General features: G+C 37.1%; 1 protein-coding gene across 2 annotated transcripts; it reads right to left on the minus strand.

Annotated features, from left to right (window-relative positions):
- Positions 1-2,290: 2,290 nt before the first annotated feature.
- On the minus strand, positions 2,291-24,787 carry LOC147410910 (protein NARROW LEAF 1-like). 2 transcript variants are annotated; one of them, XM_086441560.1, is made up of 6 exons: positions 24,333-24,787; positions 12,474-12,980; positions 11,783-11,926; positions 4,940-5,180; positions 3,824-4,324; positions 2,291-3,091 (listed from the first exon to the last, which is right to left on the minus strand). In XM_086441560.1, the coding sequence occupies exons 2-6, from the start codon at positions 12,966-12,968 to the stop codon at positions 2,655-2,657; spliced, it is 1,818 nt and encodes a 605-aa protein (XP_086297686.1). In that variant the 5' UTR covers positions 12,969-12,980; positions 24,333-24,787; the 3' UTR covers positions 2,291-2,654. The 2 variants fall into 2 exon arrangements, with proteins under 2 accessions (XP_086297686.1, XP_086297679.1); XM_086441553.1 differs by having other exon boundaries at positions 2,291-3,094; positions 24,333-24,786.
- Positions 24,788-25,570: the final 783 nt, after the last annotated feature.

A 25,570-nucleotide genomic window follows, 5' to 3' on the forward strand; every position in this document is an offset into this window, starting at 1 on the left:
TTTCGAAAATACTCAAAGACTAAGTCTTTCTAAAAAAATGATCATTTGAAACATAATGAGAAAATGTTGCACAACTGAAATTTTAGCGTTCGGTTGACCGAACAAGTTTGGGTTAACTAAGCAAGCAAATCCAAGAACTCTGAGATTTTTGGGGTCTGTTGACTAATTAAGTATGATCATTCAAGTGACAAAATTGGAGAGGTTTACAAGTTTCGGCTTCGGTCGACCATACATGAGTCGGTTGACCGACCAGGGACACTCACACACACAAACTTTTTTTTTTTAATTCCATTTTCGGCATGTTTCGATCTCCGATTTGATCATTCATTTTTCTTATCACTTTTTTTGAGCTTGATTTTCAACGAATTTGACTTTGATGTGCTTTCTTCAAGCTAGAGATTTCCCAACACAATCTTTACAGATCGATTACATTTAAAAAGAATTACAGAGAAATCAATTACATGAAACAATATAACTTATGGAAGAGAATAAATACTTCTACAATGTCCATTCACACTTTAAACTCTTTGAATAACGACGAATCCTACCTCAAGTGGAAAATGTTTAGATAACTAAATTCTCACATATTCTACAATTGGATTTTGTATTTAAATGATGGGGGTCATGGGTGTTTACTATGAGTCATTTTTCATGTGTCACCCACTCTTGACCCAATAAAAATATGTATCTTCTACCAAAAAAAGACAAGATAAATTAGATGTCCATATATTTTTTTTTTTTGGAAGGAGAAAAAAAAATCCATATTCCATTTAGATGACCATATTCCAGATGTTAGAACCCAATAGGAACCCATTGCCCCTTCCACATCCCAACTTATTTTTCCTCTTTATTGGTAGAAAAATCCTAAATTGGCTTTCCACGGCACTTGGCAGTGGCACATCAACGCAGTGACGTGGAAAGTCAGTTTAGAACGGCTCTTATTTGTATGACTTAGGTCCAGGAAGAATTTGAAAGCTTCAGCATCTGGTGTGCATTTATTTGGAGATAAAACAAATTTGGTCATGTGCTCACTTTGATCTATTGTGGCGAGTTTAACCTTATTTCTTTTATCCTTGATCCCCCCCTCAATTCCAATACTTGCACCATTGTAGCTTTTACAGTTGTGGACATATTAGAGGTGATAGATTTAAAGGAATCAAACCCATAATTTGATCGAATACTTGCCAAATTATTCAGATTGTGATCAGACTTTGGTTCAATTGGGTCCAAACTAATCTTCCCATAATGAAAACCATTTTATTTTTCTCAAAAATCTTATCTTGAAAAGTAAATCTTTCCAAGACTTTGTTTTTTTCAATACCTTCCCAAAACCCTGGTTCACTCAATGTAAGGATGGTTCATTCAAGGAATGCAAGGCATGGTTCATTGGGTAAAAAAGGGTTCAAGGTGAAAGATACCAAAGATAATCACAAGAAGGTTGTCAGGGTGAAATTCATCAAAGTCATAGGAAAAAAATAACTTATGCACCATAAAAATAGGGTACCAAAGTAAAAGTCGTCACAGAGTAGACCACTTCAGATGTCAACTGCAAAGCGTGGTGGTGTGTCAAGACCCCAAGTAGATATGGGTTTATCTTTTTTTCTTGTTACAAATACCCAAGTTCTTTTGTTGTATTAATTAGGCTTGCATCATTGAATTGAAAAGAATAAAAAAAAGGATAGTATCATGCTCGATCTTTAAATCCATTAGTCCAAGCAAGAGCATTTAAAAGATCAATAAATAAGAGAGATTTTATTTTAGAATCGTGATAATATGACTTGTCTAGTGGCATACTAAAATGATTCCATGACATAACAAATTCAAGTACCGTAGATCTGAACATCTCAGGATACACGATTGCACTTCCCCATAAAAATGCATTTACTGGTAGCACTTTCTATTTTTAGGGGAAAAAAATTGATATTTTGAGTTTGGATTTATATTAGAATGTCATCATTAATTATTCCAAGGTTATCAAACAAATCTGGTTGAATTAGACATTTTGCTATTTTTAGTAAATATGGTCGTAATGCAATGTACAATCAAATTAAGTCTGAAAGTCTTTAATTTTGGATTTTATCATTCGGGGTGATGAGCCATACCAAATAGTTATATAATGTAAATACTCTCACATTTTATCCCAATCAGATCGACACATGGTTGATCCAAAACTGATCCAATAAGTAATCAAATGAGTACCCCAACCTTCCTTCCATATCCAAAATTATTGGATCTGAATGGATCAGATTTCGGGTCTGATTCAATCCATTTCAGTCTTACTCCACATAAATCAACTGTTAACGGCCTCAATGCCATCAAGAACACCAATAAATATTACTGTGATACAGTCTGCCAATGTCTCTATTATTTACTCTAAGCATGACTCACATATCTTTATCTATAAAACTTACTCAAAACATGCAAAACTGCAAAGATAATTTGAGGGTTGGAGGCATGAACTTCAAATACTCTCCGGCCGATTACCAACATTGTCTCCCTAAGATCCATTTATGTTGTCTGAGTTACTTACATTTCAGAATAAGATTATATATGTAGACCTCACGGCGAGGCGGCTCTCATTTGAACTCATTCGTCTCAAAGATAGCTGATTCTCGCCATAAGCAAATATAATGCGGGGAAGAAACACATCCACTTCATTTCGGTTCTTCAATGATAAATGTAGTAGAATCCGAACGCCTTCGCTTGGATTCATGATCGCCCAATTGCAATGAGAAGCAGAGGTCTTCATCAGAACTACTCCTGAATGCGGAGAGATTATTTGATTCCGGATTGTTGTTGTCAAGGTTGTTTTGATGCACTGGAGATCGTTCAAGGAAGTTTGGAATGAATTGATGTTCCACATTGGGTGCATCCTCGATCGCTTCTTCTATACGGAACTCAGCATGAATGAAAGGTGGTGGGGCATTCATTCCCGAGCTAGAACCTCCTTCCATGGGGATTGGTTGGATAAAACCAAGAGGCTCGAAGATATCTTTCTTTTTGTCTTTGGGTAATGCTCCCTCTGCAGGAGACGACTCTCCAACCGTAGAATCCCCGGCCGCTGCTAAGGCACTTCTTTGTTCTTGCACTGCTACTAAATCAACAACAAAACCATTTGTTTAGAAGGAAAACAAAAACAAACAAAAAAATCATATTTTTTTGTTTTTGGAGATCTGTTATTGGCACCCCAACTTTTGCTTATTACTCCCCTATTTCTTAAATTATTTCTCACCCCCCAATTAAATACTACCCCAACTTTTACTTATTACACCCCAATTAAAAATAAAGAAAATAAGTGAATGGTTGATAATTAGTAGAAGTTGGGGTTTATAATGTTTTCTAATGTTGAGATATTAATTTGAACCAAACCTTTGTAATGTTTGAATAGAGTGTGTTATCTTTAATTGGGGGGTAATAAAAATATTTAAGAAATCGGGGTGTAATAAGAGAATTTTTGGGTACCAATAGAGCTCTCATATGAAAACACTCTTCGATCATTACATAGGTTTGGCTCAAATTATAATCTCAACATTACAAAATATGATAATACTCGTTGTAACAATTCCAGTAATTTTTTAAAATTATGACTAGGCCCATATAAAATGTTAAACCGAAAAAATATAAATCTACAAAAAAACAAAAAAATGAGAGAGAGCTTCTTTGGCACCCCAACTTTTACTTCTTCTCAATTATACACTTATTTTCTTTATTTTTAATTGAGGTGTAATAAGTAAAAATTGGGGTGCCAATAGAAGCTCTCTTTTCTTGGGGAGAAAAAAACTAAGCATGCTAGAAAGAAATTGGTTCCTCTAAAAGTACACACCTTGAAGCCCTTCATTGGTCGTGATGAGATCAAGTTCAAGGAGATCAAGAAGGCGGCCAAGATCAACCCCACTAGTCCAATTCTCAGGAGCTTCACCAACTTTTAGCTTCAACCGTCCTCGATTAGCCGTTCCACCCCATATGATGCCAATTGGACGAGGCTTCTCGCCATTCTGCCCTGTTAAGAGAATGAGACTCCCGCTGTCACCTTCAAGGTCGAAGGTCTGTTGGTTTTCACCAACAACGAGAAAATCAGTGAAGAAGCAGATTCCTTTCTCGTCATTGTACTCGAGGGCATAGGCCATTACGGTCCCAGTAGTTAAGCCAGAGCTTCTTCCAACCTTCACCACTTGTTTCCCAATAAGACTGTTAATTGGAGACTGTAAGTCTATGATCTTGACATTTCCTATCTCACCTACACCTTTCACGGATGTGGTTACGTTGGAGATGTCGAAGTCATCAGCAAAAGGGATGAAGGCCCCGTCAGCTCGTACAAATGTCTCTGCAAGTGCAACAAATCATAATGGGCATGTGTGGGACTTTGGACGCAACTAATGATCAATCAGTGAAAACCAATTTACATAAAAGATAGGGTATTTTAGAAACACCCCACTATTAAATGGGTGATGTTAGGTTTACCCCCCTTGACCATAAGTCAACGTTGTGTTTTCTTGATGATTTACTGGTGAAATTTTGATTTTTTTTCTTCAAATACTTAAATTACTAAATCAAAATATGGAAGAAAAAAAAGATCAAAATTTCACTGTTAAATCATCAAGAAAAGTAAAGGAGTTGCATTTTGCAAGGGGTAAACCTAAGATCACCAATTTAACAGGGGGCTGTTTCTAAAATATCCTAAAAGATAATCGGAGACACCTTTGATTCAGAATGTCAACCAATCAAAGTCCAGTTTATAAGAAATTGAATCAGTTCTAGGAGTTACTTGTTAGCAAAAAGAAGTTGAAAATCTCAGTGATCAGCTCAAAACACAACCAAATCAACTCAATGTGGCCCTGGGCTAGCCTCCATAAATAATCCAGTTAAGTAGTTTTGATAGGTTGCCACTACAGATAAAAGGAGAATATATATTACACCGACAATTTTAGAACCATATTACCTGGGTTTGTTCCAGCAAATGTCCCATACCAAAGATCATCAGTAATGAATGATGTGGCCCTCTCCACTGCTCCCAAATACACTCCGGGTCCAAGACTAGGTGGCAAAGGATGAAACATCTTCTGGTTTGGGTAGTCTAAATCAACTGCTACATGTCGGTTTGTTAGAAAACCAACTTGAAGGTTGCCAGTACGGCTCTTCACAATGGCACCCAATGTTCCGTAGGTCTCTTGGCTTGCAACCTGAGAGTGAACAATGTGTAATGGATCAACTGAAGTGTCACAAAGAAGATATCAGTCTAGAAGCCAATAAATCTATTAAACAGATCCATCCTGTTTTGATTCAAAGGATTACACTGGAGACCAAGCTCTTGAGTGGATTCTTTCCGACATACTGCTACAAACTTATTTCCAAAGCTATAAGACATAAAGAGAGTGGTATGTTGGTGTTATACAGTAACACCAAATTACAGTGCATACTTGCATGTACCTACAATTGCATTATAATATAGAAGATATACACCAAAGTTATACAAGTTTCTGATGATGATGATGACACCATGACAACAAATATAGTTTGTACGTGAATACTAGCAAATAGAGGTTTTGTAGCTTTTGGCTGATAATTCATGTGGCAGAAATGGAACTTCTGGAAAATGGACTGTCCTTGTTAAGACAATTGTGGCAACTCAATGTTAGTTATGTTATGATATTGCACTGTATTTGTATGAGAACTTGAAGCTATGGGCAGTATTTGTTTATATACTCATATATCAGCTCCATTCCTTACATTCTTAGCTCTCAATTCATCATATGAACTCTAAATAACCTCCCCAAACCCCTGCCCTAACAGATCTATGACCAGTACCTTGATCCCAAATCAAGTCCTTAAATTCATTAAATGAGTCTGACACTGAACATTTTCTCCTAGAGATTTAAACCTGCAAATATCTCCCAGGACACCCATAAACCTCAACGTAGTAAGTTGTGGCTGCGCTAACATAATAGAGCAAACCACATAGGCCAGGAAAAATTATTGACAGAACGGGATGTGGTGGCAAGTATGAGTTCTGATAAAGCTCCTGGACCCAATGGTTTCTTTATGGAATTTTTCAAGGTATGTAGGGAGACAGTGAAAGCAGATCTTATGGCTGTGATTCAGGTCTTCTATAGTGAGGCCTTCTTAGATTACGGTTCGAATTGTTCATTTCTTTCCTTGATCCCAAAGAAGGCAGGGGCAGAGGATATCTCAGATTTGCAGCCTATCAGCTTGGGGGTGCAACTTATAAGATCATTTCTAAGTTGTTGGAGCCGAGACTGAAAACGGTGCTCTTAGCCCTCAGGTATCATTGAATCAATTCAGGGTGCTTTTTGTGAGGGGAAGATCGATTCTCAATGGTGTGTTGGTTGTGAATGAGTGTATTGATTCAAGATTGAAGTCAAAGATTCCCAAGGTGGTGTGTAAGGTTGATCTGGAGAAAGCTTATGACCATGTAAGCTGAAAATTCTTGGAGTACATGTTAGGAAGGATGGGGTCCAGTCAGAGATGGATCAAGTGGATTCTGAAGTGTGTTACTTCTCCCTCTCATTCTATTCTGATTAAAGGGTCATCCTATGGTCTTTTTAGAAGCTCGAGGGATCTCAGACAGGGGGGTCCTCTATCGCCTTTCCTATTTATCATAGTTGTGGAGGCGTTGGGGAAAATGATAAGGAAAGGAGTGGAGTGTGGGGAGTTATTGGGTTTTTCGATTGGGCGGAATGGTCCCATGGTGTCGCACTTGCAGTTCACAAATGATACTTTGGTTTTCTTGGATGCTTCCATTTCTCAGGTATGTTTCTGAATCTAGTTGTGTTATTTCTCAGGAATGTTTTTGAGCCTATTAATTTTCAGAACAATTTGTTTGGAGTTGGGAGCGTTGATGATCTGGAGAGGTTAGCGGCTGCTACTGAGTTTCAGGTTGGGACTCTCTCTTTTTCTTATTTGGGTTTACCGTAGGGGGCTACATACAATAGTAAGGCTATGTGGGATCCGGTGGTTGAGAGGGTGGTTAAGAGATTGAGTCATTGGAAGGTGAAGTATTTATCAAAAGGCGGGAAATTGACTTCGTAGAAGAGTTTCCGGGGTATTTTTTATCTTTGTTCAAAATGCCTGCATTTATGGAAGCAGAGTTAGAAGAATGGTAAGAGAAACTTTCATCTTGTTCAGTGGAAAAGGGTGTGTTCTCCAAAATGTAAAGGAGTGTTGGGGGTGCGTGGATTGGGGAATAAGGCATTGATGGGCAAATGATTATGGAGGTGTGGGGTGGAAACAAATAATTTTTGGAGGAAGGTGGTGGCAGCAAAATTTGGGGAGAGTAAGTTTGGGAGGGAGAGCGGGTTGAAGCAGGGCACTTTTGGGTGTGGGGTGTGGATAGGATATTGAAGACCTTGAATTTATTTTAGCAGAGAGTATGGTTCAAGGTGGGGAATGGCAGTTGGGTGCGGTTTTGGGAGGATCTCTGATGTGGGGATGTTGTTTCGAAAGATAGATTTCGTCTTCTCTTTGAGCTGTCTTCAAAGAAAGGGTCTCCAATGTTTTGGTGGTCAATAATAGGATGGTTGGTTGGGATTACGGGTTCAGGAGGCCGTTTAATGATTGGGCAGTGGATGAGTTAACCTCCTTGATGAGTTGGGTAGCAGAGATTTCGGATCCTGTGAGCTCGAAGGATACGAGGGTGTGGAGGGAAACAAAGGATGGAATCTTCTTCGTGCATTCTTTATACAAATCTTTACTGGAGGATGGGGGCCAGACTTTTCCGGTGGCTGCCATTTGGGGGCCGAAAATTCCGTCAAAGATTGTGTTCTTTAATTGGATGGCGGCTTGGGGTAGCTTTCTTATGTTGGACGGGCTCATTCGTAGGGGTTTCCGCACTCCGAACTTTTGCTTTATGCGCAGGAGGGATGGGAATCAAGTAACTATCTATCATTGCATTGTCCATTGGCTACGGAGTTATGGTGGTACTTCTGGGATCTATTTGGTTTTATGGATTGCCTTCCTCTATTGGTGAGATCTCTTTGAGTCTTGGTTGAGGATGAGTTTTCCTTTCTGGGGGCAAAGCAGATTCTTTGGTCTATAACTCCCTTGGCAGTGTGCTGGAGCATTTGGAAAGAAAGGAACGAAATTTTAGTGTCGTCAAAAGGTTTTTTATTTTCTAGGTGTAAAGTTTTTGAGGAAGTCAAAGGAGTATTCTTTGATGACTTCGTGGGGAGTTGGGACTAGGTTTGTAAATTGTCATAGTTGCTTTGGGATGGATTACTTCTTCATACTTTTTTTCTTGTTGGTCATCTCGACCATGTTTAATATAAATTGCATTTATCTGAAGCCTACCTTGTAATTCACTTGGGGAAAAATATTACCAATAAGAGCAAGTATATTTTTGGAATCAGTATGGTTATTTTATAAATCTGATTTTGAAAATCTAACACAGTCGAAGCACCTCATCTATTAATGGAGGATGTTTCTTTCTATTGAGGTCACCACAAACGGTTGCAGTGCCCTTGTATCAAACAAGCACCTCAATAGATGATCATTATTGCTAATAGAACTTCACCACAAGTCGGAGTTCTCACTCAGTAGAGAATGAGGTACATCTTCATGAGAAGAACTCTAGACAAAATGTCGAAGTCCCATCCATGAAGGATATTATATCTCTTCAAAAACTGAATTCTACCACATAAGGTTGGTGTCCCTAGACATCATAGGGTGAGTTACTTCTTCAAGAGATGAAACTCCAGTACAACAGGATTAAATTCCCATCCATCAAAGAATAAGATGTCTTGAAGAGATACTCCACAAAATGTTGGAGTCCCGATCCATCTACAGATAAGATTTCTTCAGAGAAGAACACCACACAAGATCAAACTCTCCATCCATCAACGTATGACCCATACCTGTAAGAGATTTATCCCACTGATTATCAGGATTAGAGACACATTCTAAAAAGGAACTGAACTATTGAAGCTCAAATATTTCCAAGATGTGGCGAGATGAGCCCATCTCGATCTAATTGTCTCGAATTCATTTAAGGTGTGGCCAGCCAAACCTGTGCCGTACAAATTGACTAGAATCATGGCCAGCTGAATCTGTCCTGGATTAAACACAATTTAAATGTTTTTCTAAGTTGTGGCAAGCAAAGCATATCTCCATCCAATAAACTGAAAGTCATTTATATATTTTTTTTTGTCGATAGGTATAGGGTTGGTAGTTAACAAATAAAGTAGGGCTCAAGGGGGTTTAAACCTAGGACGTGGGAACAACATTCCACACGTCTTACCACTTAGCTAAGTTGGCACTTCAAAGTCATTGATAATTGAACATTGGCCCATCATCTAGTCCAATTTATATAAGCTGTGGAAAGCGAATCCAAACTTCAACTGATTGACTGGAATCATGGAAAGCCAAGCTTGTCTCGAAACCAGAGTAAATAGTTAGTCACGACCATCTCATCCCAATTGACTCAAATTTCTTTGAATTCATGGCAAGTTGTCTTAAACCGATTGACTCAAATTTCAATAAATCAAGGGGAAAGTTCCAATTCACAAGAACCATGGTGAATCAAAATCTTCTCAAACAGATAGACTTAAACATCATTAATTTGTAGCAAGTCAAGCCCATCTCCAACCAATTGACTAGTCATGGGAATTCAAGCCCAGTTCTGACAAATCAACTTAAATCTTTCTATGTATGGCAAGTTGAGACCAACTTGGACAAAGTGACTCAATTTTCTCAAAGTCTTGGTGAGTAAGGTGCATCTCAGACAAATTCTTCTAATCGAAATAGGACCAACAAAGTTTATATCCCCTACAAGCGATTTTGGGACTTGAAGTGCCAACTTAGCTAAGTGGTAAGACATGTGAAGTTTAGTTCCCACGTCCTAGGTTCAAACCCCCTTGAACCCAATTTCATTTGCTAATTACTAATCCTATACCTATCAACAACAACAAAAAAAAAAAAAAGATTTTAGGACTCAACAAAAGGAATTCAAAAGAAAGGACAGGTTAGGAAGAAAAAAGTATTCCACCACAAGATTTTTGTCAACTCTAGTGTAGTTATCATCTAGGACAATTCCCACATCCCAATCTACGTGAATTTTCTAAACCACACTTGTAGTGATTCACTCTGTGATTTTCAGAATGACTTTTTGTCCTACCAAAACACCTTCCAAATTAAAGGGGTAGATCTCTTTATCAATAGGTATCTCCTCCATATAGTACGACCATCTTATCATAGTTAAATTCCCACTGAGACTCTAGTTTTTTTGGTGGAATGACTTGAGTGTCAGAAAGGATGTCTTGAAAATCCCTCCCAAGTCCGAGCTTAAGATGGGGTCCCGCTTGAGTAGTCTAGGGAGGGTAAACAACCAGAGTACTTGTTGGTCACACCTCAAGTCAATTAAGATCTCCACTGTAAGGAATGATGACAATGCTGATCGTCACCAATTCAGTTGACAACCTAAACAATCTAAAAAATAGCAGGTAATTTTATATAATTTTGCTCCTGAAGCATATCAAAAAGTAACTCGTCCATCATTTATACGTTTTATTTTCCATAATTAAATAAACCTTCTTCCAGAAAAGAAGACACTAAAACATTTTGGAGGCACCAGATAATGAAGAGATATGTATATCTATCAAACAATTTATATATACCACAAAGCAAATAACAAGCTTATCACTGGAAAAAACTGATAAAAAAGATGAAAAACTATGGTCTAGTTGGATAACCCTGAACGACAACACAGTTTAAATGCATAGATAACAACTTCTAACAAATAAGATATGAATGATATGACAGTGCCCAAAGGCAACAAATAATTCCAATAAATGTAGAAATGATTTATTTTTTTATTTTTAGAGGCAATGTAGAAATGATTTTCCTCTTTTTCCTCTTTTCAATTATTAGAAAGGAAAAAAAAATAATCTTACGTGGTGATCAAACACTAAATTCAAAAAACATTTTTTTCTTATAAGGAATGCACAATCCAGCTATTTGAGTCGCCAGTATATTGACGACATTCCATATAACAAATAGTAGGGAATGCACACTCCGGCTCCCTCGTTGCCCCTGAAAACGATATTCGTGCATTGGGTTGTTAAACCCTTCTTTTTTTATAAGGCAGGGTTTGATCCCAGGTATGCAGTCGTACTACTTACAAACTTTACCAACTCATCAAGTTGGCACCTTCAGCTGATCCCCCTTCAATCAATACAATATTTAGAAGCTTGAATGGGAGAAATCTTAAAGATACCTAATTATAACAAAGAGGTAACCCCAATATTTGTGTGATTATCAAAAGCTCAATATAGGAACACCATAAACTATTTTTATATGACTAATATAGACATCACCACAAACACAATTCAACCACAAGGAATGATGTGCACCTGCCAGCACATTCCACGTGATGAATAGAAGATAATGCAAACTCTGGCACTATAGTTGCCTTTTTTTAAGTCAAATTTTATGTTTTGGGCCATTGTTCCATTCCATCTTTAACATGGTATCAAGATGTTTAAATTGGAGCAAACTTCCCAACCTCTACAATGAGAGTGAACATTAAAATCAAGCATATCACCCTCTTCTAATTTCAGTAGCATAATGGCCTGAATTATGTTGTGTAATAAAATTACTAAAATAAGTAAATACAACGAACTTAAACCCACATATCTATAGGTCAAAAAGCAACCATAGACATAAATCTTCTATCCAGAGAAAACATATGGCGCATATAGAAAAATCAGCACTTTCTCAAACATTTAAAAAACATATAGAACAATGAAGGTTGCCAAAGAGGAGCCAAAAATACCTGAGAACCTGAACCAATGCAAAGATCACTTCCTCGTAAGCCATCCACAAGCTCCGTATATAGTTGTTCTTTGGGAGTTGCTGCTGGTGCACCGAAATACGAGAATTCCACGATGTCCACATCACACCATACACCACCCGGTCCCTACGCAGATTCAAAAGTCACTTCAGCTTCCTATTTGAGCATAGAAATCTCACAAATCCATGATTAATATAACATTCAACCCCTCTTCCCTCAACAAGCAAAATAGAATAAAAGGGAGACTAAAGAAAGAGTGAAAAGGGAACACCGATGTAGACCACCCTGTAAAATTATAGAGCTGCTATTGGCACACCAAATTTTACTTATTACACCCCAATTTCTTAAATTATTTATCACACCCAAATTAAAGATTAAAAACACTCTTCAAACATTACAAAGGCTTGACTCAAATTATAATCTCAACATTACAAAACTTTATAACACTTGTTCAAACAATTTCAGTAGATGTTTACAATTATGATTAGGTTCATATAAAATACTAAACCCAAAAAAAAAAATTGAGAGAGCTTCTATTGGCACCCCAACTTTTACTTATTCTCAACCATTCACTTATTTTCTTTATTTTTAATTGGGGTGTAATAAGTACAAGTTGGGGTGCCAATAGAAGCTCTCTAAAATTAAACTACAAGTACGTTTTCTCTTTACTCACCTCAAGGGCAGAAGGCAGACATTGGATGTGGTTGAGCCATTGTCTGTGAACTTTCCGGGCAACAAACACAAGGACAGCAGGTATGCTTGTCAATGTACCACGACGAATACGAAACCCAATTGCCGTACCAAGACTGTAACGACGCAAGATCTGGCTGTGAAATGCCCTTATAGTCATCAACTCAAGCAAGGTTGTGGCTTGTTTCCCCGTCGGCAACCGGTCATGATTTTCGGGCAACACGCCTTTCTGAAGATTTCCAAAGTAGTTTGCTCGATCTTCAGCAGCACCATTCAATCGACTGGAATTAGGCCATGAGAAGTAGGCAGCATTACTTTCGGAGTGCTGGCCACCTGATGCATATGCTTGAAGTGATTGACTTGATGATGGAAGATTACGATGACCACAATAGTTCCTTTCTAGGTCCAAAGCTGACTCCTCTGACTGAGTTGATCCTGAGTGACGACCCCTTAAATCCAAAGAACCCATCTTGTCCATTCTTCAGTTGGCCTACATGAAAATTAATTGAACAAATCAGAAGTCCGTCAAATATATCCTATAATGGTCAAATTCTAGGCTATTTTTCCTTATCCTTTTCTTTAAATGCTCGGTGTAAGAACTAGAACATAAAAAAGAAATTCATGACTATTTTTATGAGTAAATCCAATATATAAAAGAGGCCAACCCCAAGTTGACAGACTTCAAAAGCACAATACAAAACCTCAAAATAAAATAATGTAGATAGTAGAAAGCAAGCCCACTAAGGAGAACCTATCAATTCAGTTATACTAAACATATGCTTCAAAATATGAAAGGAATAACAAACTAAATGTCTGGGGTCAATGTTCATCTGATTTTTGGCTGACAAACCGGAACATTCTGCCAAAGCAGCACAAAATTTGAACCATGTCCGCAATTACATAGAGTGTCTCATCAATTTTATCACACAATAATCGCAAAATGCTCTTGTTTTTATCCATCACACACGCACATTTTTCCTAGTCAAGAGCTATGATACTTTAATATATCAAGTGCCAAACAAACTCATAATGTGCCATTAATTATTTTTTAACTTCTAACAATTTTCTAGTTTGTCTTATCAACAAAAAGTGTGAATGGTGTATTATGGCAAGTCTAACCAAATTTGCGCCAATCAAGTGGCGAATCAATTAATCATTTCCTAATTCACTGTCCATTTGCAAAGGAGGTGTGGGGCCATTTTCTATCGTTATTCAAAGTGGCTTGCTGTTTTCCGTCATCTCATTTAGCTATTTCCCAAAGTTGGGTGATCAAAGATATTCCCCCTAAGAAAATAAAATCCTTTATGGGTTTATTATTTTCTTGGAGTAGGCAGTTTTAAAGAATTTAAAATTTAAAGGAGTTTTCTTTGAGGAGGACTGGAATTTTAAGTGGGATCTTTTTTTGTCATGTGTGAGGGGTTGTAATTTTCCTTTTTTGCTTTAATTTGTTGTAAGCTTTGTTTGGTGGCCACCTTTATCACATTTTCGGTCTTAATTTTGAAAACTAACCAACTTGATTCTTTTAGGCTATGAGCTGCAATTTTCTTTATTTTTGACCAAAATATAAATTGCTTGGTTACTAAAAAAAGGGATGGTGATGTAAAAAGGGATGGAGCAAGAGAGAGGGAGGGGGCAGAGTAGGAGTGGGGTGGAGGGAGGAGGAGAAAAAAGAAGAGAGAGAGAGAGAGATGAGTGGAGGGGGGCAGAAGGATGAGGAGCATAAAGAAGAAGAAGATATTAGCATTTTAATTTAGGGGTGTATTTCATTTTCCCATTTTCCATGTGCAATCAAACACACCTTCAATCTATCATCTTCTTCTTTTCATCTTGTTTTTTTCATGTCTCAATTTCTATTTTAAACCCATCAAGAACCATCCAATCTCCCATAAACCATAAACACCTTATACCATCAATCTTTTCTCCAAATATACCTTTACCCAATTACCTAATCCTATTTCATAACCCTAAATCTAATTACAACACCTTATTACAAGACTTTGTGTTTACCCATTACCACTTAAGCCTTTAGGTCTAAACCTATTAAATTTTAATTCCTCTAATACTCTTCTTCACCTAATTAGTCTTGCCCCTTCTCTACCTAAAGTAGAGCAAACCGAGAGCCGACAAAACCTAGGTTTTCCTACGTTACTCATTATATAAAAGAGTAAATATGTACAAAAGTAAATTTAGGTAATGTCAGACTAAAACCGCAACAAACCAAAAATTCCAAAACCATCCTACTCAAAATAACATGATTTTAACAACTATCTTCAATACTCCCTTACAAGTTGGAGCAAAACGACGTTCATGATCCAACTTGCCCATAGATACTTGTAATCACTTTTCATCCAATAGTATTGTAGTTTTGTAAGCTTCAGCATTTGTATATGTCAACACTCGTAGAAATTAATAGAGGTTACTTCTCTTGATGCAAACAATTGTACTCGATGAAATATGTCTCCACAAACTGGAGAAACATTTGCCAATTGGCATAACACATGCTCACGACATTGATCAACTCTTGGTACAAACCAAAATGGCGCACATCAACTAAAGAATTGGCCAAAAAACTACGTTGTAGTTGGCAACATATTGCACTTCATGAGAACCCAAGCACATAATCACACAAAAGTGATCGTACTACACGAAACTCTCCTTAGATCAGATAAGGTGATACACCAACAATAAATAGAGCACATAAAAGTGTGGGCCCCATAATTGAGATTACCTTCATTGACCACTAGATAACCCACAATTAGGTTGAGAAGCGAACTGTAACCGTAAACTTTGATAGTAGATCATAATAAAGAAGTATGCTTGACTGGACGGACATGGTTAAAATTTAGCAACAAATAGAAAATTTGGGAAGATCTTACAAAAAATGAAAAAAAAAAAAAAAAATTGAGAAAAACCACAGATCCCCATACACTGTAATGAACAGTACTCTCATTAACAGTAACCATGATGAATAGTAACCGTGAGCAATAGTGCACATGATAAATAGTACTACATGGAATCATAACTATGATGATTAGTTCCTTGACGAACATTAGCTATGGCCAATAAAGCATAGGCCTGAAATTTAGGGACAAAAGCAGAACAACCTAACATGTACCAAAAGGGTCGGAGGTTGTCGGACATCAATTAGCTCCTCTGTTTGTGTTAAGACCAACGAAGGTGTCAGCCTTGAAGCATGTGGGTATGAGGGTCTGCCATAGTAGGTCACCACGATTTTTGAGAAGGGGAGACTTATAACAAAATTGAAAAAGGGGTACCTAGTACTTGGAAAGAATGCTAAAGGGCTAGGGGCTCACACGTACCTAGTACTTGGAAAGAAGACCAATGAGTTGGGGTGTTCTCAATAAAATGGGCCAACGAAGGCGTCGATCTTGAAGTATTATAGCTTAAATCAAAGTTGCATCATACCATTACACCCTGCACCATTTCCTCATCAAAAGGCTTCGAAATACCTATAAACAACGAGATCAACCAGATTCGAAGTAGTGATATTTGTTGTGGTGTAAAGCTCCTAAATTCGTTGTCTCTATTCCATTATTATGTTATGCTAAACATCAGGAGGAAGTTATCACTACTCTTTTATTACTTTTGTCAATAGGCATCCACCAACAAAAGCAACCCCCCCACGCTCCTTGTGATCGTTGTCGCCCCCTAAACCCATAGCACCATCCTCTTCCCAAGTCTTGCCTGGTATACCGTCTAGGATACATCACTTAAGCAATGCAGAATAACAAGAACACCAAGAAAAAGGCTTGTGCTTTAACTCTGATGAGCAATTCCGTCCAGGGCATCGATGTAAGCGACCTCAACTATTATTGTTGGAAATGGATGACTCCTTCAAACCTGAGCCCAATCTTTAAGCAATTGAAACTCCATCTTGTTACGATCTTGTTGATTTGTTAGTTATTTAGATCCTTATCTTGGAGGAGTTTGTTTACAAGTTGCTTAGCAGGGTTCCGCCACATTGAACGAATTCCCTTTTCTTGTTTCCACTTTTTACGACCCTCGATTCGCTTCAATCATTCTTTTTTCTGTAAGTTTTTTTGTGCTTCTTTTTTCCTTTTCTTCTCTCTCTTGTGAAAACTAGTAATAAAGTCCTTAAGATCTTTGTCGTTGAAGGTGATGGGAGGGAAGAAAAAAATTCTGAGAACTCTCTTCTTTATATGCTGCGACCTCACACATCGGAGACCACTCACTACTTCCTCTCCTTCCTCCATTGGCCCTTCCTCTAACACTAGAGAGAAAGAGAAAGAGCTAAAAAACCAAAACGATTTCATTTTGAGGTTGGTTTTTGGTTTTATTTAACATATTATGTGGCTCAAGCACCCCTATGACCATCAAAGACTCCAAATAGGCCAACTATCTCTCCATGGCAAGCCCCCAGCCCCTTGGCCTTCTTTCCAAGTACCACGTATCCCTTTTTCTTTTTTTCCATAAGTCGATCCTTTCGGACTAATCATGGTGGCCTTAAGTCTTAACCTAAGGATCCTAATATACCCCCACGCTTCAAGGACGATGTCCTTGTTGGCCCACTTTATGGAACCCTAACAGTTTGCTAGTTAGTATTGTGTTCCACTATCCCAACGGCAAGTATTACCATGTGAACAATACATTGATAAATAGAACCCACAAAGACTCGAAAAAAATATTAAATGCATAGAAAAAAAGAGGTTTAAGACCGACAAGGAATGAAAAATGCATAGAAGTGGAGTTGGAACTTAGAACTTGCTTAGATGATCAAGTGCTCTAACACCATGTCAACAAAATGATTTTATTGAATTGAAAATATCAAAAATAGACCTAAGCTCATTATTTAGAGGAGCAACTAAGTACAAAGGAGAAGTAGGGTCAAAAGACAGTGGTCTTGTTGGAAATAGTATGGAGGTAAGCTGGTGTATGAAGAAAGTTGTGGGCAGATGGAAAAATCAGAAGTCATTGGCTCCCAATTTAGGTGAATGTTCAAAAATCGCAAAGGGTGTGGATGACAAGGTTACGGGTTTATTGTCTGAAAATAGGCCTTTGGAGGATGTTGCAAATGAAGAGGATTGTAGATTGAGTCAGAAGAAATTAAGATGGGAAAGAGAAGTACAGGAGCTACAGAAAGATGTGGAAGAATTTCCTTTGAAGTCGACTTATTCAAGAAGGGTAAGGAGAAGACTTCCGATTAACAATGATTGTTAAGATCTTGTCTTGGAATGTTCGAGGTTTGAACGACGAGTTAAAGAAGGCGGCAGTGAAGACTCTCCTTCATTTAGAGGCTCATATGGTGGTTTTGCAGGAATCTAAGTTGGAATCGGTAGATGATGTCATTATTAAGGATCTATGGGGGATTCACGACAAAGGCTGGAGTTTTCTCCCAACGCTAGGTATTGTTGGGGGTGTTATTTTGATGTGGAATAAGAAGTTTATTCATGTGGAAGAAGACTTGATTGAGGTTTTTTCTATGTCAGTTCTTTGTAAGTTTGTGGGGGAGGATTTTCAATGGGTTTTCACCAGGGTGTATGGCCCTTCTCGTCATAATGATAGGGGACAATGCTGGATTGAATTAAATTGTTAGTGCTCATTGGGGTTTTCCTTGGTGCATTTTGGAGATTTCAATGTCATTTGTTTCTCGTACAAAAAGTTAGGAGGCTCAAGGATAACTTCTCGGATGAGGAAGTTTGGTGTGTTGTGAATAATAATGGTTTGTTGTTCCGCTCAGTGGAGTTCACTTGGTCTAACTAGCAAGAGAATCCAATTCTCAACAAATCGGATAGTTTTGGTTTTTTCAGATTGGGAAGAAAGATTTTAGAACATCTCTCAAGAAATTGTTCCCAACCCAACTTCCAATCATTGCTCCATTTGTTTGAAGGCAGGAGAGTTCAAAGTCACCCAACACCTTTCCAATTCGAGAATATGTGGTTGTTGCATCTGAATTTCAAATAGTTAATTCAATCTTGGAGGGAGGAGTTGCATTTTGGTGGAAAAGCAAGGGTGGTGTTTAGGAGCAAGTTGTAAGCTATAAAGGATCGATTGAAGATTTGGAATAAAGAAATTTCCAAGCTTGTGGATGCAAAGCTCAAGGTAATGTTGGGGGAAATTGATCGCCCTAAACAGAAGAGAGGAAGTAAGAGAGTTGGATACGGAAGGGGGATTAGAAAGGAAGATAATACAAATCAGTTCCAAAAAGTGGCGACTATGAATGAAGTATCTTGGAAGCAAAAAAAATCTAAGGTAAAGTGGCTCAAAGAGGGGATCGGTAACACGTGCTTCCTTCATCGAATGGCAAGCTTTCATAGAAGGGTGAATCACATTTTCAGGATAAAGTTCGTTCGAGGAAATTGGAAAGTTAGCAATGAGAAAGTGGCACATGGAGTGGTAAGAGTTTTATAATGATTTGAATGAGGAGAAGTTTCCAGTGCGGCCTTTGCTAAATAATTTGCATTTTGATAGCATTTCTTCAAATCATCAGCCCTGGCTAGAAAGACCTTTTAGTGAATGGGATGGCAAATGATAAGGCTTCGGGTCCTAATGGTTTCTCCATGGGTTTCTTCAAGTCTTGTTGGGAGGTAATTAAATCTAATTTGATGGCGTTTTTTGAGAAGTTTTTAGAGAAGGTTTCTTGGATCACGGTTTGAATTGCACGTGTGTTGCATTTTTTCCCAAGAAGGAGCGAATGATATCTATGATTTACGTCCTATCATAGTGGGTTTGGTTTACCAGATTTTGTCGAAAGTTTTAGCTTCTAAACTCAAGAAAGTGATCCAAAGTGTTGTTAATCCTTCGCAAGGGGCTTTTGTTGAAGAGAAAGATTTTGGATGGGGCACTAATTGCTAATGAGTGTATTGATACAAGAGTAAATTCAAAAGATCTGGAGTTAGTATGTAAAACCGATTTAGAGAAGGCGTATGATTATGTCAGTTGGTCCCTTCTGAAGTATGTTTTGGGAATAATGAGGTTTGGGCAAAAGTGGGTTAGATGAATTATAAAATGTGTCTCTTCTCTATCTTTCTCTATTTTGGTTAATGGTACTCCCGATGGATTTTTCAAAAGCACAAGGGGTTTGAGGCAAGGTGATCTACTCTCTCCTTATCTTTAAACATGGATTTTGCCTGAGTATTACCCTAGTTCATTCTCCATATCGGCCTGGACTCCTAAAGCAAATAAGCCCCTCGTGGTTATGGAAGCTTTTAGTAGAATGTTTTCAAAAGCGGTACTCAATGGGAAATTGACGGATTTTAGAGCAGGTAGTCAGGGTAGTACCATTTCTCATTTACATTTTGTTGATGACACTCGTTTTTTTGGACTACTCAGCTACATAGTTGAGATTTCTCAATGGTATCCTTGGTTGTTTTGAGGCAGTATCTAGTATTCCTGTTAACTTGAATAAAAGTAAAGTCTATGGGGTGAATGTTGCGTTTGGCCTAGATGTATTTGCGGCTTCGATTGGGTTCAAAGTGGGTACGTTGCCAAAAAACTACTTGATTCTTCTACTTGGCACGGCTTATAATAGCAAGGAGATTTGGAATTCAGTTCTTGAAAGAATGGGGAAGAAGATGAGTATGTGGAAAGCAAGATATCTATCTAAAGTGGGAAAGATAACACTAATAAAAAAACACATTGTCCAGTATTCCGAACTACTACCTTTCATTATTCTCTTTGTCGAGGAGCGTGGAGTTAAAGATGGACAAAATTTGTAGAGATTTCTTTTGGCCTGACAAGGATAATAGAAGAAAATACCACATGGTGAGTTGGAGAAAAAAATTTATTCCCAAGTTACATAGAGGGTTGGGTATTAGAAGTTTTGCAAATTTGAATCTAGCTTTGCTGGCCAAGTGGTTATGGAGATTTGGGGCGAAGAAAATGACAATCTTTGGAGAAATGTGGTGGCGCAAAAGTATGGGGTGAATAAGTTTGGTTGGGAGAGTAGGGAAGCAAAAGGTGTGTGTGGGTGTGGGGCATGGAAAGATATTCTTCGAAAAACACCTTCTTTTTGTAGTAAGGTGAAATTTAAAGTGGGGACTGAGGAGGGGCAACAGAGTCTGATTTTGGGAAGATAGATGGTGCGGAGATACACCTTTTATGGTGTTTTTCCCAAATTTATATGTTATGTCTGTCAAGAAAAGGAAGTCTGTTGATTCCTTTTGGATTGGGGATAATACGAAGAGGTCGTGGGATTTGGATTTTAGGTGCAATTTTAATGATGGGGAAATGGATAGTGTGCGAGGCTTTTGGAGTTGATTGAATCTACGCCAATTAGCGTCGAAACGGAGGATCATAGGTTGTGGGATGGCACGAAGAATGGAGTCTTCTCGGTAAAATCTATGTATGGTGCCGGTTTGAATGAGATGATTTTCTACTTTTTCGGCTCCTTTCATTTGGGGTAGGGGTGGCAATGGGTCGAGTTGGGTCGTATTCGTGTCGTGTTGAGGTAAGGGTATTATGAAAATTTACCAAACCTAAACCCAACCCATTTAATAATTGTGTCAATAACTTAAACCCAACCCATTTATAAATAGGTATGTCTAACCCAACCCATATATAACCTATTTAATAAAATTATAATCTTTATTGGAGAAAATAAATTCCATTTCCACCACCAAAAATAAAATATCGTTATTAAAATTGAAGTCACACAACCATTTTCTCTTGGAGTAAACTTCATAAGGAATTCAAAGGAGTCTTCTTTGAAGATTTTGTTGTGAGATGAAATAGGGTATGCTCGTTGCCGAGAGAGTCTTTTGTTTTATTCTTCTGTTGTTGTTTGTCTTTCCTTTTTTTTATTTCTTTTTCTTTGTTCTAGGTTGGTCTTCTCGACCCCCCTCGTTTCTTTTCTCTTCATAAAATTAGCTTTATCGATCAAAAAAAAAACTTTCTTTTGAATTTTTTTTTCAAAGTTATCGATCAAAAAATAAAAATATATATTTCAAAGTTCATAGAATTTTGTCTTTTACAACCATGTGGCATTAGATCATTGTTTTGGATGCCATAAGGTGATGTGGTTAGAAAACTTTCCTTGATAACTTAGTAAGGAAAGTGTCTTTCAATATTATTGTTATTATTATTATTATTATTATTATAGGCTAGCAAAGTGTATTTCATTATCACATGATACACAATAGTCTTACTTGATAAGATCTCAAATCTTACTGAGGGTCATTTTTCCAACATTAGGAATCAAACACTACATAACTTTAGATTTTTATGAAAAAAATAGAGTAAAAAAATATAAATATAAATATAAACATAAATAAATAACTTATTTTTCTTTCCCAAACTAAAGCTTAACCATTTATTAATTTAAAATTACACGTTAACGACAGACGTGTAACAGGTTAGGCGAGTTGATGCCCAAAATCCAAACCCAACCCATTTAATAATCGTGTTAGAGGGATTGACATTATTATGACCCAAATCCAATTAGGCTTGACCCAAACCCACTAACTTCGTGTCATTTTAGAGTCGTGTTCGCTGATCATGTTGAAATTGCCACCCCTAATTTGGGGAGATAAAGTTCCGTCAAAAGTTTTGGTGTTTGTTTGGCTAACCGCTTTGGGTAGATTGACAACAAAGGACCAGTTGATTAGAAGAGGTTTCCATACTCCAAATTGTCGTTTGTTGTGCATGAAAAGTGAGGAGACGGATGATCATTTATTTCTGCATTGTGCTCTTGCTTATCAGGTGTGATCCTATTTCTTTGGTCTCTTTGGCATGATTGGTTGCTTTCCAAAGACGGTCAACGATCTTTTTGAATCTTGGTTAGTGTGGAGTTTTTCTTTCAAAGCTTCTAAGCGTATTTTGGAGAGTTTGCTTTCTTTTGTTATTTGCTAGGGGATTTGGAAGGAAAAAAAATAGAAGAACCTTCAAGGGAAAGGAACAACATATAAATGATCACATCTTATCCATTCTAGGGCTTTTGTTCTTTTGGGGGAAGGTTTTTAAAGAATTTAAAGGGATTTTTTTGAGGACTTTGTAGTAAGGTGGGAGTTTATATGTAACTTAGAGGTGGCCTAAGGGTTTTTTTTTTTTTTTCTCTCTTCTTTGTTAAGTTGTATCAAGGGTCATCTAGAACCGGTCTTTTCACTCATTTTAATAAAATTCCAACTTATCAAAAAAAAAAAAAAACTTCTTACAATTTACAACCGATACAAATCTGACAAAAATTGATGAGAACAATCTTGTTTCTACTATAGACTATTCAAAGTACAAATCTACATGTTTAGATAACTTATCATTCCACATTTTGCAAGATAAAGACTAAAAAATGGTTACAACCAAGAACAAAGGAATAAAATGATAGATGTCAGAAACTAGATTGAATGGAAGGTCGATGCAGCTAATTCTAGTGAAAAGGATAGAAAGAATGTGGCACTTCTAAGTTCAAATAGATCCCCTCCCCCACCCCCCCAAAAAAACGAGGATATTGGATGGAGGATGAGACATCGCACAATAGACAAGGCTATAGCATCGCATAATAAGATTGTGGTACTATAAGCTTTCTACCTCTCACATCACAAAAATCGTCATTTGAGCTAATACACGACAATTTTCTCTTTAAAGATCATGTCACATGGGTTGGTGTGGGTCACTTGAGACTACACATGCTATGTTCATTTTGTAGATGATAATGCATCTTCAAAGGAGATGGTTTGTTCTCGATTGTCAACAAAGGAACTTTTTTGTAGCAGGGACATTATTTTGAAGTTAGGTCTTCAAAGTCCCTTGATGAAGGTTACTCAATAAAGCTCAAATTCAAATATCAAGAAAAGCATAAGGAGCCAAGTGAAGGCTAGCAAAAGCAACCAAAACTAGTGAGCTTTTACGACCATCATCATAGAATGTTGAAGGTATAAATGGCTGGTGAAAGACATCAAAGGCCATAATAAAACTCAAACAATGTTGTAAGGCTCTCGAAAAAAACACTTCTTTCCACAAAAGCAATTCCCTATTAACTAGGCAACTTCCTCCCAAGGTCATGGTCATGAACTCCTGGATGCATCTTTTTCAAGAGGTGAGAAGAAACCGAACACAACAGCTTGAAATGGGTTCTTGAAAAAAAAAATGGAAAGAAAGAACCAGAAACAACAAATGCTGATACCATAGGAAATTATAAAAGAGGAAACCAGCAGAAGCCCACTTCATACAAACATGAATGATCTGCTTTGATTACAAAGGGAACAAAAGACAATCTTGAATGGGTCTAAGAAGATGTGAAGAAAAATTCTAAAGCCAGAAAATGATCGACGAAGGTGATGAATCCACAAATGAGAACAGTACCAATAAATGCATTTGCTTGCTTCAAAATCAAATAAAAAATACACAATATTGAATGGATATTAGAAGAAGTGAATCAAAAGACCCACAACCAAGCAATAATGGGAAAAAGCCCAAAAAAAAGGGGGCCATCACAGTACACAGTACACACTTCATGCATAAATCAAAACCTCAACACTCTTTTAAAGAGGAACTCAATAAAATGAAACAATCAATCCAAACAAAAAAAAATTATAAAGCAAACCCAGGAAGCATAACCAGTATCTCTAACATGCTTTAAGTAAAATATTTTTTAAAAAAAATCTTGCAATGGATATCTGGGAAAATGAAACAAACAGGGAAAAATAAAGCAATAATGAAAATTTAAGAGAGAGAACCAATAACAAGCATGAAAAAGATTAACTGAAGAAATGGAAACAAATAGAAATTGAGTTTAACATGAAACAATCTTCAAATGGGTATCTGAGAAATATGGCTTTAACATCCCAAAAACAAGAAAACAGAGCATTACAAACCAGATAATAAAAAATAAAAAACTGGATCTTGAAAGAAAATTAGAAGGAGAACTCACCGAGAAGTAATTGAAGAGCTTGCAAAGAGATGGAAGAAGAAGAAGATGATGAAGAAGAGAGAGCTTCTGATAATAAAAAACTAAGTTTTTGCCCCTTTGGGGGATTTACATGCCCTATTAGTACAAGAGTTTTTCTCCCTTCACCCATCTGTCAGATCGGAAGAGGAATCTCTTCAAAAACAACAGAGATTGCCAGCTTGCATCAATTGCAGAAGGGTGGTTAAAGAAGAACCCCATCAAATATATTTTTATTTTTAAGAACCCAAAAAAAAAAAAAAACCAAAAAAAAAAAACTCTACATAAATGAAGGAAATTTTATGAAAAATAAGGAAACTCTACATATACACCAGTATCATAAATATAAATTTTCTTTTTTTTTTCCACTTTTTTTCTTTTATTAGTCTCCCCACTTTAGGCCTTTAGGGTACTTTTAGTGGGCTGGTTTTGGGTGCCAGTATCAAGCATGAGAAGAATTTAAGGGAGTGGAGAGGGGAGGGAAGGGAAGGGTAGGGGGTGTGTGAGGAGGGTTGTGGGTCCCACTTATATTTGCTCCCCAAAAGTTGCACACACACTAGGAATCTAATGGCAAATAATTCAATCCACCAAAGAGTGGGTTTGTGGCAAGGGAATAGGGAGGGGGAGAGAGGGTTGTTTTCTTTTGTTTACTCTCTCTCTCTCATTCTTTGCTTTTTTATTACTCAGTATTACTTTTGTGCTTTATTTCATATCATGTTTCTAATTTTAAGATGAAATTTAGGCCATAATTTGTTTTTAATTTGTATTTACTTAGTTATGAAAAACATTTTCTTTACTAATTTAGTTAGATTTCAAATGTTACCAAGGTTCGTTGGCCCCACATGAATTGTCACGTTGACAATCTAATACGATAGTCCTCGAGATATTATGAAAAAATTCATATTCAAAAAGTAATAATTTTGAACTTGATCCAAGGAATTGAAAATGAACATCTATCAAACTTTCAAATCTCCTAAGATTTATAATTAAAACTTATGAAAACTAATGTTTTTTGAAAAAAATATTTAAAATTCTGAAAATTCTATCATTTACAAGTTTGTAGCATCGGATTATATTTGTGGATGCTGAGATGTAAGCTCACGACCCTTGATAAGATTTGAAATCTTTACTGAGTTAAATAAGCTAAACTGACTCTTTAGATATTAACATGGAACAATAAAAATATTACAATTTATCATATACGATGCAAATTTAAACTAGAC

Source organism: Akebia trifoliata, chromosome 1, assembly GCF_017979445.1.
Source record: "Akebia trifoliata isolate Shusen 1 chromosome 1, ASM1797944v1, whole genome shotgun sequence".
NCBI classification, from domain to species: Eukaryota; Viridiplantae; Streptophyta; class Magnoliopsida; order Ranunculales; family Lardizabalaceae; genus Akebia; species Akebia trifoliata.